Source organism: Vitis vinifera, chromosome 3 (assembly GCF_030704535.1).
Source record: "Vitis vinifera cultivar Pinot Noir 40024 chromosome 3, ASM3070453v1".
Classification (NCBI taxonomy): domain Eukaryota; kingdom Viridiplantae; phylum Streptophyta; class Magnoliopsida; order Vitales; family Vitaceae; genus Vitis; species Vitis vinifera.
In genome coordinates this window covers 2,501,970-2,515,215 of record NC_081807.1, presented here as the reverse complement: position 1 = coordinate 2,515,215, position 13,246 = coordinate 2,501,970, and the positions used below count along the sequence as shown (strand labels likewise).

At 38.4% G+C, this 13,246-nt stretch overlaps 8 protein-coding genes across 8 annotated transcripts; 2 read left to right on the top strand and 6 right to left on the bottom strand.

Moving 5' to 3' along the window:
- Positions 1–1,054: 1,054 nt before the first annotated feature.
- LOC100262379 (auxin-responsive protein SAUR61) lies at positions 1,055–1,471 on the bottom strand. The gene has a single exon (XM_019218828.1). The coding sequence runs from the start codon at positions 1,469–1,471 to the stop codon at positions 1,055–1,057; it is 417 nt and encodes a 138-aa protein (XP_019074373.1).
- A 1,003-nt stretch (positions 1,472–2,474) lies between these two features.
- On the top strand, positions 2,475–2,894 carry LOC100267542 (auxin-responsive protein SAUR68). The gene has a single exon (XM_002279269.4). It carries the CDS (start codon positions 2,475–2,477, stop codon positions 2,892–2,894), a length of 420 nt encoding a protein of 139 aa, XP_002279305.2.
- A 904-nt stretch (positions 2,895–3,798) lies between these two features.
- Positions 3,799–4,212, bottom strand: LOC100245236 (auxin-responsive protein SAUR67). The gene has a single exon (XM_002279246.4). The coding sequence runs from the start codon at positions 4,210–4,212 to the stop codon at positions 3,799–3,801; it is 414 nt and encodes a 137-aa protein (XP_002279282.4).
- An 822-nt stretch (positions 4,213–5,034) lies between these two features.
- Positions 5,035–5,712, bottom strand: LOC100253806 (auxin-responsive protein SAUR67). The gene has a single exon (XM_002282018.4). The coding sequence runs from the start codon at positions 5,627–5,629 to the stop codon at positions 5,183–5,185; it is 447 nt and encodes a 148-aa protein (XP_002282054.1). The 5' UTR covers positions 5,630–5,712; the 3' UTR covers positions 5,035–5,182.
- A 1,489-nt stretch (positions 5,713–7,201) lies between these two features.
- Positions 7,202–8,244, bottom strand: LOC109122342 (auxin-responsive protein SAUR64). Its single transcript, XM_019218895.2, has one exon. It carries the CDS (start codon positions 7,737–7,739, stop codon positions 7,293–7,295), a length of 447 nt encoding a protein of 148 aa, XP_019074440.1. The 5' UTR covers positions 7,740–8,244; the 3' UTR covers positions 7,202–7,292.
- Positions 8,245–8,852: 608 nt separating this feature from the next.
- Positions 8,853–9,272, bottom strand: LOC100255537 (auxin-responsive protein SAUR61). Its single transcript, XM_019218827.2, has one exon. It carries the CDS (start codon positions 9,270–9,272, stop codon positions 8,853–8,855), a length of 420 nt encoding a protein of 139 aa, XP_019074372.2.
- Positions 9,273–10,212: 940 nt separating this feature from the next.
- On the top strand, positions 10,213–10,754 carry LOC100260607 (auxin-responsive protein SAUR68). The gene has a single exon (XM_010649395.2). The coding sequence runs from the start codon at positions 10,283–10,285 to the stop codon at positions 10,727–10,729; it is 447 nt and encodes a 148-aa protein (XP_010647697.1). The 5' UTR covers positions 10,213–10,282; the 3' UTR covers positions 10,730–10,754.
- Positions 10,755–11,562: 808 nt separating this feature from the next.
- LOC100265824 (auxin-responsive protein SAUR67) lies at positions 11,563–12,003 on the bottom strand. Its single transcript, XM_002279173.1, has one exon. It carries the CDS (start codon positions 12,001–12,003, stop codon positions 11,563–11,565), a length of 441 nt encoding a protein of 146 aa, XP_002279209.1.
- Between the last annotated feature and the right edge of the window lie 1,243 nt (positions 12,004–13,246).

Below are 13,246 nucleotides of genomic sequence, written 5' to 3'. Positions count from 1 at the left end.
ACCTTAGAACACTGAAATGGTATTGTTGAGCTGAGTAAAAGGAGACGGATGTGAATGAGTTATATATCCATAGGGGAGGATACAGGCCACTAAATGCACCATTCCTTCTGTTGGGATTTATAGGCTGCAGAACCATGTGATTTGTCGGATTGGTCTGATGGGAATCAATGAATGGAGAAGCCTAGCAAAGGAGTATATCCTTTCAGTTAGGTGGTTAAAGGACATACTGGGTACAATCATCTTAGCTTCCAGCTCATAAATCACAGTTTACCTTCAAAAATCTGTGAAAACTGAGTTTAGTGAGTCCTGATTGGGACTTTTGGAGAGTTGGGCGAGCTTGATTCTAAGCAGAAATCATTTTCTCCTTGTCTGTTAAGACAATCAAAGCCACTCTTTGGTATCCTCTTAGCTGGATTTCGACAGGTTGGGTCCAACCTGCTTCATTTCCATTAGACAGTAAAGGTCTGAAAACTATTCGGAAGAAGATTTTTTTGGCCTCTTTCAAATGGCAGGTTTTTTATTTAAAAAGAAAAAAAAATGAAGGTGAAAATCTCATGCTTGGAAGCTTGGTAGGTAAATCATGCAAAGCTGCTCCCTTTTAACCTGTAGAGCTGCTTTGCTTATTCATTATAATATCTCTTTGTTCTTGTGTAATGAACATTTATAACTAATATTGCACTGAATATTTAGTTTTATTACCATTAATTTGTATTGACTATGTCTGATGGACAATTCAGTGGCCTATAATCAGCAGAAACAGGGGCTTGGTGTTTTTGCAGAATCCATTCTGAGGAAGAAGTGTAATGTTCTGCTGATATTTGAACTGTGAAATGCAGGATTTTTGAAGTTTCCGATAAATGATAGTATAATGTGGACAACCAGGAGGACTATTACCAGAAAAGAAGTGCGGCATGCCTCAGGCTATCCATAAATACACATTAACCACTAAATTTGATCATTTTCAGAGCTGAGGTAATGAAATATGAAGAAGACACCTGGGATTTTAATAAGATGTAACTATGTTGATCATTTGCTAAATCTAGCTATGATTAATTCAGTAACTGCGTACAAGTAATCTCAGGTTCATCTGTTGGTGGGAAAAGAAAGGAGAAGAGGGCCTAGTGTTAGCAACTGACATAAGCAAAGCTTTCTCTAGATCTTTAGCTACACTACTCTGCAACAAGAAGACAATGTACTCCATGAAGAATGAGTCACAAGGCAATGTGATAGGTCCATCACTAGGCAGTCCAAACTTCCCTTCTGACATTTTGAAGAGGTCTCTGAAGATCTGTGTGTTGAGATAGGCTAGGGAAATTATAAAGCGTATCTGGTCAGCTGTGTAGACTACAAAATGGCCCTTATCAGCCACTGATGATGTACTACAACAGTCAGCATCAAGACCCTGATCAATTCTTGGAAGAGAAATCCTCTTCCACCTGATGGCATCTACCTCCTGCCCCTTCCTTGCCATCTTGATGAGTTTTTTGGGACCGGTCATGGTTATTTTCCACCTAAATTAGAAAGGCTTGGAACAAGCAAAGAAATGAGATGGTACTGATGTGTTGAGTGGATTGCAAGTTGCTAATGTACTAACAAGGCTACAAGATAGTACATAGTGTAACATTCATTTTGCTGGAACCAAAACAATGGAAAACCATATGCTGATTCCATCCGTGTTTCAACCATTGCATCAGGACATACATCTACTATAGTTTGCCATATCCATTCACTTTAACTGTCAGCTCATACAAACCACAGATATCCATACATAGGAGAAAAAAATACAGCTGCTTAAGGCTCAAGAATAGTAGAAAAAGATCAATCTTAGACATGTTGTCCAGGAAAGCTAAGACAGATCCTTCAAACATCTATCAAAATGAGTGGTACTTGACCTTACCAGGAATCAATTCAACTTGTACCTCTAAGCTAGCTGTGGACTATAGTCTGGTGGCCGGCAGAAGCCGTTTTTCTCACCAGATACACCTAATGGTTTGTTGCATTTAGGTGTCTGAGTTCTTAGTTAGATCCACCGACTTTTTGTTACTACCATTGTGCCTTGTCAATGTACTTTTATTCCCATATGCATAAACTTCTGTGGTTTATATGAGCTGACAGCTAAACTGATTGGATCATTATGTCTGTGGATCACTTGGCAAATAGGTGAGAGATGTATCTTCTGCTAAGTTCTGCCTTGATGTATTGATTTCAGAACAGAACCAAACAGACCCACCCCTCCCTGAGATCCAACAGCACATGGTTTTGTATTTATTTGATCCCCAAAAAATTGAAAGATACGACTTTGTACTGTCTCTGGCCTTGTGAGTATATAACTAGCCCACTTCAATTTGCATTGCACTCAACACAGCAATACCCTTCTAGACTTTTAAAATCAAAGTCTCCCTTCTTTGCTTCATCAAAGCTCTCTATAATTTACCCAGTAAATAAGAATGATCAATCCCAAGAAACTCATCAAGATGGCAAGGGAGTGGCAGAAGGTAGCTGCCATCAGGAGGAAGAGAATTTCTCTACCAAGAACCAGTCAGTATTTGGGTGCTGGCCATTGTAGTACATCATCAGTTGCTGATAAGGGCCATTTTGTTGTCTACACAGCTGACCAACGACGATTCATGATTCCATTAGTTTATCTCAACAGCGAGATCTTCAGAGAGCTCTTTGAGATGTCTGAAGAGGAGTTTGGGCTGCCAAGTGACGGACCTATCACACTTCCTTGTGACTCATTCTTCATGGAGTACATCCTCTTTTTGGTCCAGAGAGGTGTAGCTAAAAATCTGGAGAAAGCTTTGCTTACCTCAGTTGCTCACACTCAGTCCTCATCTGCTATCTTTTCCCAACAAGAACAGATGAACTCGAGATTACTTGTTTGTAGTTACTGAATTAATGATAGGTAGATTTTTCAAGTGACCAACACAATTTTCTGCTTTATACATAAACCTTGTAAACAATTGGTGGAATTTTCCTCATTTTCATAATTTGTATATTAGTACTACACATTTCTGCATTGAAAAAGGCATTACAGAACAAGTTTGTAGCTGGGTTAGCTTAGAACATGCCCAAGTGCTTAATTAAAAAAGATGAGATACTTTCTTCCTCACAAGGGATTACAGATTGACAGAAAAGAAAAAAACAGAAGAGATGCTTCTTCCTCCAAACACTGAAATAAAATAAACTTTAGCTGTTAATGAAAGGACAGGCAACCCCTGTTTCTAATAGTTGGGCAGCCAATGCTCTGTAACTAAATAAATCTTCAGACATGTTGGGTACAAAGTAAGGATAACTAAAATAGTTTGATCACTGAGAGGAGGAAACGGAGGAAGGAGACAGCATCTTTAAGCCACTGAGAGCATGGAGGTAAGAGGAGAAAACTACATGACCTTGTCTTAGAACCAAGGTGATTAAAGGGAGAAACTTGCAGGTCTAAGTTTTCATGTTGCAGAGTACCAAAAGGATTGTGTTTCTGACCTTTGATGCCAACATCATTTCACTATAATCAAATGAAATGAGGGTTATTAAGATGAAATTAAAACTTATTCTTAAAAGATACCTGAAGTGTTAATATTTGAATCATATCAGTTATGATATTTGCAAGAGATTTGGTGAGATAGCATTCTTCTGTTGAGATTGTTTACGCCATGTCTACTCTTGCTTGTTATCAATGTTCCACTCTGGCTAGCTACTATGCTACAATGGAAGACAATTGAGATAAAAATCTTGGGCATTATCGGAGAATATATCATTCTGTAGTTCTGTTAATTAGTACCAATTACAGATTAGACTAATTCAGTAGCCACAAAGAAGTAACTGGTGGCCCATATGTCCTTGATGGGAAGAGGACAGTGAGCAGCGACTGGTTGCAATTGAAAATAGCAAAGCTTTCTCAATGTCTTTAGCCATGCCTTGTTGGATGAGTGGGATTATGTACTCCATGAAGACTAAATCACAAGGCAATGTTATGGGCCCATTGCTAGGCAGTTCAAAGTCCTCCTCAGACATCTTGAAGAGCTCTCTGAAGATGTTATTGCTGAAATACACCAAGGGAATCATAAAGCACCTCTGATCAGCAGTGTACACAACAAAATGGCCTTTATTAGCCACTGATGTACTGCAACTTTCTGCATCCACATTGATATTTGTTATTGATGAAGAAATTCTTTTCCTTCCAAGGGCTGCTATCCTCTGCCACTTCCTTGCCATTTTGATGATCTTCTTGGGGTTTATCATGCTGCCTTACCCTGTATATTATGGACTGAGAGCTTTGAGAAGGAAGAGAAAAGAAAATTCAGATCTTAGAACTTTGAAATGTTTTTGCTGGTGTTGAGTGGAAGACAATGGAAGTCAGTTATGCATTCACAAGGTTCAAGATACTCCATTGATGCATCTTCCCACATGTTGCAATTCTTCTGTACAAAACCATGGTGATAAATTACATGTTTCAAATCAGTGCATCAAGGTGCATACCAAGGACGGGATTTCATCCTATCTCTTTATGCACTTTAAGGACACATCATATCCAATTTAGCTGGCACCAATCTTTTGAAGTCAGTTTGACGGTAGTTTCAATATATGAATGGTTTGATTTCCTTTTACTAAATATAAGAGGAAACTAAAACAACAACTCATCAACAAGGACGATATGGATGTGACTTTGCAGTTTTCCCTCAATAGGATCCTTTTCCATAATTTCCCTCCCCCCCTTCAACACTGCTTTCTATGAGAAATCTAAATAATGTACCATGTTCACAGTATATAGAACCTATAGATATTAGAGGCATTTCCAAGTAAATATAGCTAAATGAAATTTGTTTGCTAGCAACTGTTCTGTATCATTTTCAACACGTTCTATCTGATGAGCTGCAGCTTCTCTCTTGTAATTAATTTACAAAAAAAAATGAACAATTCATAGTAATTTTGCAATTGATTATTCTAAATTACTGTCACTTTCCTTCATAGTTTAGATGGTGACTATATTACCAAGCAAACAAATTGAGTAATGGCTTTGTCCCTGGAATATCTGGTCAGATAGCTGCAGCAACAATGCTTACCATTTGATGGCAATAAGCAATAATTATGATGAAGGCATGAAGAAAATCTTTTAGAATTCTCATTATACATATTATCAAACTAAAATTTTGTGGATCATTTACAAAATTTGAGAATGATTTCTTCAGTAAGCACATAATAGTAATTGCTCATTGGTCTGTTCTTGGTGAAAGTATGAAGAAGATGAGCAGTTACTGGGAGCTATGGACATGATCAAAGCCCTCTCCAACTCTTTAGCAACACCGCGTTGGATGAATGAGATCACGTAGTCCAAAAAAACTGAATCACACGGCAGTATGATGGGGCCTGCACTTTGTATCCCAAACTCCTCTTCAGACATTTGGAAAAGCTCTCTGAAGATTTCACTGTTAAGATACGCCAAGGGAATCACAAAGCGTCTTCTATCAGAGCTGTAAACAACAAAATGGCCTTTATCAGCCACTGATGATGTGCTGCAGCAATCTTCATTCACACCCTTGTTGATTCTTTGTAATGAGATCCTTTTCCTTCCAAGGGCAGCCATCTTCTGCCACTTCCTGGCCATTCTGATGAGCTTCTTGGGACTGATCATGCTATCTGAATCTCAAGTTTGAGGGAGAAAAATTCAAGAAAGAATGATGAGGAAGAAATGAGATTTGCAGTTAGAACACTAGAAAGGTGATGTTGTGCTGAGTGGAAGGGAATACAATTGAGCTATTTTATATTAGGAGCCCCAACACAGCGCCTTAAATGTAACCTTCTCTGTGTTAGGCTTGGTTGGGTGCAAAACCATGTGCTGCATGGACAAGGAGGGGCCTTTAGGAAGTGGCTGAGAAGGTACTGCATGAAGAGTCAAAAACACAGCCACACACAGAATACCCGGTCCTACCTGCCAAGTGGTTTAGTGACAATAGATCCAATCCCTTTAGCTGGACTGGAAAATAAATAGATCATGGAGGGAACAATGTGCCACCAGATGCTTTGCCTGCTTATATCAATTGAGTACATATGGGGATTCAAGAAGAGATTCGTGGTTTTAGAACCCAAAAGACCACATAATGCACCAGCCATCTTGGGCCTCAAATATTAACTGAAACTTTGTGTGTCGGCCTGCACATGGAGATTAAACCTAACTAAAAATCCAAAACTTTGCCCTCTATTTTTCAAGGTCTTTCTAGCCCCACATTCTAATTGATGATCCCCAAGGGAAAAACAGGGGAAAGTAGTACAGGGCTTGTAGTCCCACATACAAAAACAATGAAAATCAAGAGCCAGTGATGATCAATGAAGTACAAGGGAAGAAAGGCTAAACTCTTATCATGCAATCAATAGATATGTAAGTTTGGTAGTGATTGCACGTGAGATACTTAAGGCTCATCAAAGATAATCATAATTGATTTTCAAGTTGTTTGGAAGTTATAAATGAAGTTCAAGAGCCTTTTATATCAGATATGATCTAGCTGTTATGTAAGAATTCTCACTAAACTGGTTGATCACTTTGTCCATCGCTCAATCTTCTGGACCTGTGCCTACCTTAGAGGGTGCCAATACTAGCAACTGGGCGACTACCCAACTTCCTACTTCCAAAATGTGGCACTTTGAGGGTCCCAAACGGTTCACACATGCATGCCATCACTTCTTGAGCCAAAACTTAGCCAAAGGTGCTTTTTGAAAATATATTATGCTTGAGTCCATTTTGATTGCACCTAGACCTAGTTGAGAAGTAAATCTGGGAGACTTTATAGTGCTTTTTCCTTTGTGCCATCTTTAAATTGTCAGTTGAGTTCTTCCTTTCTCTTTAATCTTGATTGGTTTGCATTTTGATCCCTAACACCTGCATACACTTGAGAAAAATGATTAAATCCAATCATTTGTTTTGATATCATCAAAATTTGATTGAGAGCTTTTAGAAACCTTGGGCTAATAGCGTGTAATTCAAAACTTTAATCTTGTCTTTTGTCCACTAGAGTTGTACAGAATTTTCATCAATTTTGGCCTCTGCTTTGAGCATGATGCAATGCCTTTGTCAGAAAAGTTGAAGAAGCTAATGGAAGTGATAGCAGACCCTTATTCAAATCCATCCATGAAGCTGGGATCAGCCTTAGGAACCCTCAGAAACAGCTTATGAATTAGATTGATCAATCAAGGGATTGGCAAGAGAGTGTAACTGTAATTTCAGAGTACTACTTTTATGTATGTAAGCTCATTTGGATACAATTCAATGGATCATTTACAAAACCAAAGTATAATTTTCTTTAACATCTACAAACTAGCAATTGTTGGTTTCCTTGTTCTTGACAGATATTGGAGGTTGATAAGCAGCGCCCGGTTGCTATGGCTGTGAGCAATGCTTTCTCTAGGTCTTTGGCAATGGATTGTTGAACCAGAGAGATTATATACTCAATGAAGACTGCATCGCAGGGCAAAGTGATGGGGCCATTGCTGGGCAGTCCAAACTCTTCTTCAGACATCTTGAAGAGCTCCCTAAAGATGTTGCTGTTGAGATATGGTAAGGGCACAACAAAGCGGCTCTCATCAGCACTGTATACAACAAAATGGCCCTTTTCAGCAGTTGATGATGTACTGCAACTTTCTGCATCCACTTCTCTACTAGTTCTAGGCAATGAGATTCTTTTCCTCCTGATGGCAGCCATCTTCTGCCACTTCCTTGCCATTTTGATGAGCTTCTTGGCACTGATCATTTTGTTTGGATGTGTAAAATCGAGATGGGAAACTTCGAGATTGAAAGAAAAGGAAGTTTTAGACCTTAGAACACTGAAATGGTATTGTTGGGCTGAGTAAAAGGAGACGGATGTGAATGAGTTATATATCCATAGGGGAGGATACAGGCCACTAAATGCACCATTCTTCTGTTGGGATTTATAGGATGCAGAGACATGTGATTTGTCGGATTGGTCTGTTGGGAATCAATGAATGGATAAGCATAGCAAAGGAGTATATCCTTTCGGCTAGGTGGTTAAAGAACATACTGGAGACAATCATCTTAGCTTCCAGCTCATAAATCACAGTTACCTTCAAAAATATGTGAAAACTGAGTTCAGTGAGTCCTGATTGGGACTTTTGGAGAGCTGGGCAAAGCTTAATCATGAGCAGAAAGCATTTTCTCATTCACTGTCAAGACAATCAAAGCCACTCTTTGGTATCCTCTTAGCTGGATTTCGACATGTTGGGTCCAACCTGCTTCATTTCCATTAGGCACTAAAGGTCTGAAAACTACTTGGAAGAAGATTTTTTATCACTTTCAAATGGCAGGTTTTTGTGAAAAAAATGAAGGTGAAGATACCATGCTTGGAAGCTTGGTAGGTAAATTATGCAAAGCTGCTTTCTTTTAACCTGTAGACTCACTTTACTTACTCATTATAGTGGCTCTTTATTGTTGCGTAATGAACATTTATAACTAATATTCCACTAAATATTTAGCTTTATTACCTTTAATTTGTACTATGTCTGAGCCTATAATCAGCAGAGACAGGGGTCTGATGTTTCTGCAGAATCAAAAAGTACTTTTTCCAATATTTCATACCTTTGATGGTGAGATGGAATCCATTCTGAGGAAGAAGTGTAAAGTTTGCTACTGATTTGAATTGTGAAATGAAAGATTTTTGGAAGTTTCTGATAAATGATAGTATAATGGGCACAACAAAGAGGACTAATACAAGAAAAGAAATCAGGCAATTCTCAACCAACAAATTTGATCATTTTCAGTGCTGAGATAATGAAATATGAAGAAGAGCCCTGGGATTTTTATAAGATGTAAATGAGTTGATCATTTGCAAAATCGAGCTATCCTTAATTCAGTAACTGCAAACAAGGAATCTCGGTTTCATCTGTTCTTGGTGGGAAAAGAAAGAAGGAGAGGACCTAGTGTTAGCAAATGACATAAGCAAAGCTTTCTCTAAATCTTTAGCTACACTTCTCTGTATCAAGAAAACAATGTACTCCATGAAGAATGAATCACAAAGCAATGTGATGGGTCCATCACTAGGCAGTCCAAACTCCTCTTCTGACATCTTTAAGAGGTCTCTGAAGATCTGTGTGTTGAGATAGGCTAGTGGAATCATAAAGCGTTTCCGGTCAGCTGTGTAGACTACAAAATGGCCCTTGTCAGCCACTGATGATGTACTACAACAGTCAGCATTCAGACCCTGATCGATTCTTGGAACAGAAATCCTCTTCCCCCAGCTGGCAGCTACCTTCTGCCACTTCCTTGCCATTTTGATGAGTTTCTTGGGACTGATCATGATTGTTTTCCAGCTAAATTAGAGAGAAGACTTGGAAGAATCAAAGAAATGAGATGGTATTGCTGTGTTGAGTGGATTGCTAATAGAAATAGGTTACTTATATACTAACAAGGCTATAAGATAGTACGTAAGTGTAAAATTCATTTTGCTGGGACTGAAACAATGGAAAAACATATGCTTATTCCATCTATGTTTCCACCATTGCATCAATACTGGTTACAGAAGAAGACACATCTACTACATTTTGCCATATCCATTCAGCTTAGCTGTCTGCTCATTGACATCTATACATAGGAGAAAAAAGTACAGCAGTTTAAGGCTCAAGGATACTGGAAAAAAATCAATCTAAGACATATTGTCCAGGAATGCTAAGACAGATCCTTCAAACATCTACCAAAATGGGTGGTACTTGACCTTACCAGGAATCAATTCAACTTGTACCTCTAGGCTAGTTGTCGGCTATAGCCTGGTGGTCATCAGAAGCCATTTTTCTTACTAGATACACCTAATGGCTTGTTGTAGTAAGCCGTCTGAAGTGATTCCTAGTTAGATGAGGGGCCACTTTTTTTTTTTGTTGCTACCATTGTACCTTGGTCAATGTGTTTGTATTCCCACATGCATAACCTTCTGTGGTTTATATGAGCTGACAGCTAAACTGATTGGACCATTATGTCTGTGGATCACTTGGCAAATAGGTGAGAGATGTATCTTCTGCTATGATCTGCCTTGATGTATTGATTTCAGAACAGAACCAAACAGGCCCACCCCTCCCTGAGATCCAATCAGCACATGGTTTTGTATTTATTTGATCCCCAAAAAATTGAAAGATATGCCTTTGTACTGTTTCTGGCCTTGTGAGTATATAACTAGTCCACTTCCATTTGCATTGCACTCAACACAGCAATACCTTCCTAGACTTATAAAATCAAAGTCTCCCTTCTTTGCTTCATCAAAGCTCTCTATAATTTACCCAGAAAATAAGCATGATCAATCCCAAGAAACTCATCAAGATGGCAAGGGAGTGGCAGAAGGTAGCTGCCATCAGGAGGAAGAGAATTTCTCTTCCAAGAACCCATCAGGATTTGGATGCTGGCTATTGTAGTACATCGTCAGTTGCTGATAAGGGCCATTTTGTTGTCTACACAGCTGACCAACGACGATTCATGATTCCGATAGTTTATCTCAACAGCAAGATCTTCAGAGAGCTCTTTGAGATGTCTGAAGCGGAGTTTGGGCTGCCAAGTGACGGACCTATCACACTTCCTTGTGACTCATTCTTCATGGAGTACATCATCTTTTTGGTCCAGAGAGGTGTAGCTAAAGATCTGGAGAAAGCTTTGCTTACATCAGTTGCTTACACTCAGTCCTCATCTTCTTTCTTTTCCCACCAAGAACAGATGAACTCGAGATTACTTGTTTGTAGTTACTGAATTAATGATAGCTTGATTTTTCAAATGATCAACACAATTTTTAGCTTAATAATATACCTTGCGAATAATTCCCAGAATTTTCTTCATTTTCGCCATTTGCATCACTACTACACATTTCTGCATAGAAAAAAGCATTAGCTCAGAACATGCCCAAGTGTTTAATTCACAAAGATGAGATGATCTTTTTCCTCACAAGGGATTGTAGCTTAACAGAAAAGAAAAAACAAGACATGCTTTGTCCTTCTAACATCGAAAAATAAAATTTAGCTGTTTCATGCTCTGTAACCAAATTAATCTTTCGACATGTTTGGTACAAAGCAGGTGTAATTAAAATGATTTGATCAGTGAGACGAGGAAACAGAGGAAGTAGACATCATCTTTTAACCTTGGAGAGCAAGGAAGAGAAAGGAGAAAATGACATGACACGGTCTTAAGAACAGAGGTAATTAGAGGAAGAAACTTATAGCTCTAAGTTTCAGGTTGCAGAGAACCAAAAGGATTGTGTTTTGGACCATTGGTGCCAGCATCTTTTTTACTCTGATCACATGAAATGAGGGTTTTTAAGATAAAATTATAAGTGATTCTTAAAAGAAATTTGATTTGTTGATACTTGAATCATATCTGTTATGATATTTGCAGAGAGATCTGGTGGGATAGCATTCTTCTGTTGAATTGTTTACATCATGTCTGCTCTTGCTGTTATCGATGTTGCTCTACTTTGGCTAGCTACTACACTACAATGGAAGACAATTGAGATAAAAATCTTGGGCATTATCAAAGAATATATCATTCTGTAGATGTGTTAATTAGTACCAATTACGGATTAGACTAATTCAGTAGCCACAAAGAAGTAACTGATGGCCCATTTGTCCTTGATGGGAAGATGACAGTGAGCAGCGACTGGTTGCAATTGAAATTAGCAAAGCTTTCTCAATGTCTTTAGCCATGCCTCGTTGGATGAGTGGGATTATGTACTCCATGAAGACTGAATCATAAGGCAATGTTATCGGCCCATTGCTAGGCAGTCCAAACTCCTCCTCAGACATCCTGAAGAGCTCTCTGAAGATGTTATTGCTGAGAAACACCAAGGGAATCATAAAGCGCCTCTGATCAGCAGTGTACACAACAAAATGGCCTTTATTTGCCACTGATGCAATGCAACTTTTTGCATCCTCATTGTTATTTGTTCTTGATGAAGAAATTCTTTTCCTTCCAAGGGCTGCTATCCTCTGCCACTTCCTTGCCATTTTGTTGAGCTTCTTGGGGCTTATCATGCTGCCTTACTCTGTATATTATGGACTGAATGGTTTTAGAAAGAAGAGAAAAGAAGACTCAGATCTTAGAACTGTGAAATGTTTTTGCTGGTGTTGAGTGGAAGGCAATGGGAGTGAGTTATATATTCACACGGTTTGATATACTCCATTAATGCAGATTCCCTCATGTTCCAATTCTTTAGAACAAAACCATGTAATAAGTTATATTATTGAATAACAAATGCATGATAATCTTGTTTTTTCGTGTTTCAAATCAGTGCATCAAGGTACATACCAAGGACGAGATTTCATCCTATCTACTTATGTGCTTTAAGAACACATCATATCCAATTTAGCTGGCACCAACCTTTTGGAGTGAGTTTGACAGTAGTTTCAACAGGAATTGCTTGATTTCCTATTACTTGTTATAAGAAGAAACTAGTAACGACTCATCAACCCTGATGAGAATAGTATTTCAACAGCATCAGTCCACTGTTTGTGAGAGCTCATCAGAATATATCTGGCAATATGGATGAGATTTTGAAGTTTTCCCTCAGTAGAGTTCTTCTATAAATTATTTTTCTTTCTTCACTTCTACAATGCTTTCTATGAGAAATCTAAATAATGTACCATGTGCACAGTATAGAGAACCTGTAGATATTTGTGGTATTTCCTAGTAAATACAGCTAAATGAAATTTAGCATTCAACATATTCGTATTGCCAGCAATTATTGTGTTTCATTTTACACATATTCTATCTGATAAGCTGCATCTTCTTTCTTTTAATTAATTGACAAAGAACAGTGAGTGAGTCATCTTGTGTTTGATTATTCTAAATTTGTGTCATTTTCCCTCATAGTTTAGATGATGACATTACCAAGCAAACAAATCGAGTAATGGCTATGTCCTGGAAATACTTGATTAGATGACTGCAGAAACTAGTTTATCGTTTGGTGGCAATAAGTGATCATTACGAGGAAGACAAGAAGACATGAAGAACATGCTTTGAGAATTCTCACTATATATGTTATCAAACAAAAATTTTGTTGAATCATTTTACAAAATTTAAGTATAGTTTTCTTCAGCAGGCACATAAGAGTAATTGCTCATTGGTCTGTTCTTGGTGGAAGTATGAAGAGGATGAGCAGTTACTGGGAGCTATGGACATGATCAAAGCCCTCTCCAACTCTTTAGCAACACCGCGTTGGATGAATGAGATCACCTAGTCCAAAAAGACTGAATCACATGGCAGTATGATGGGGCC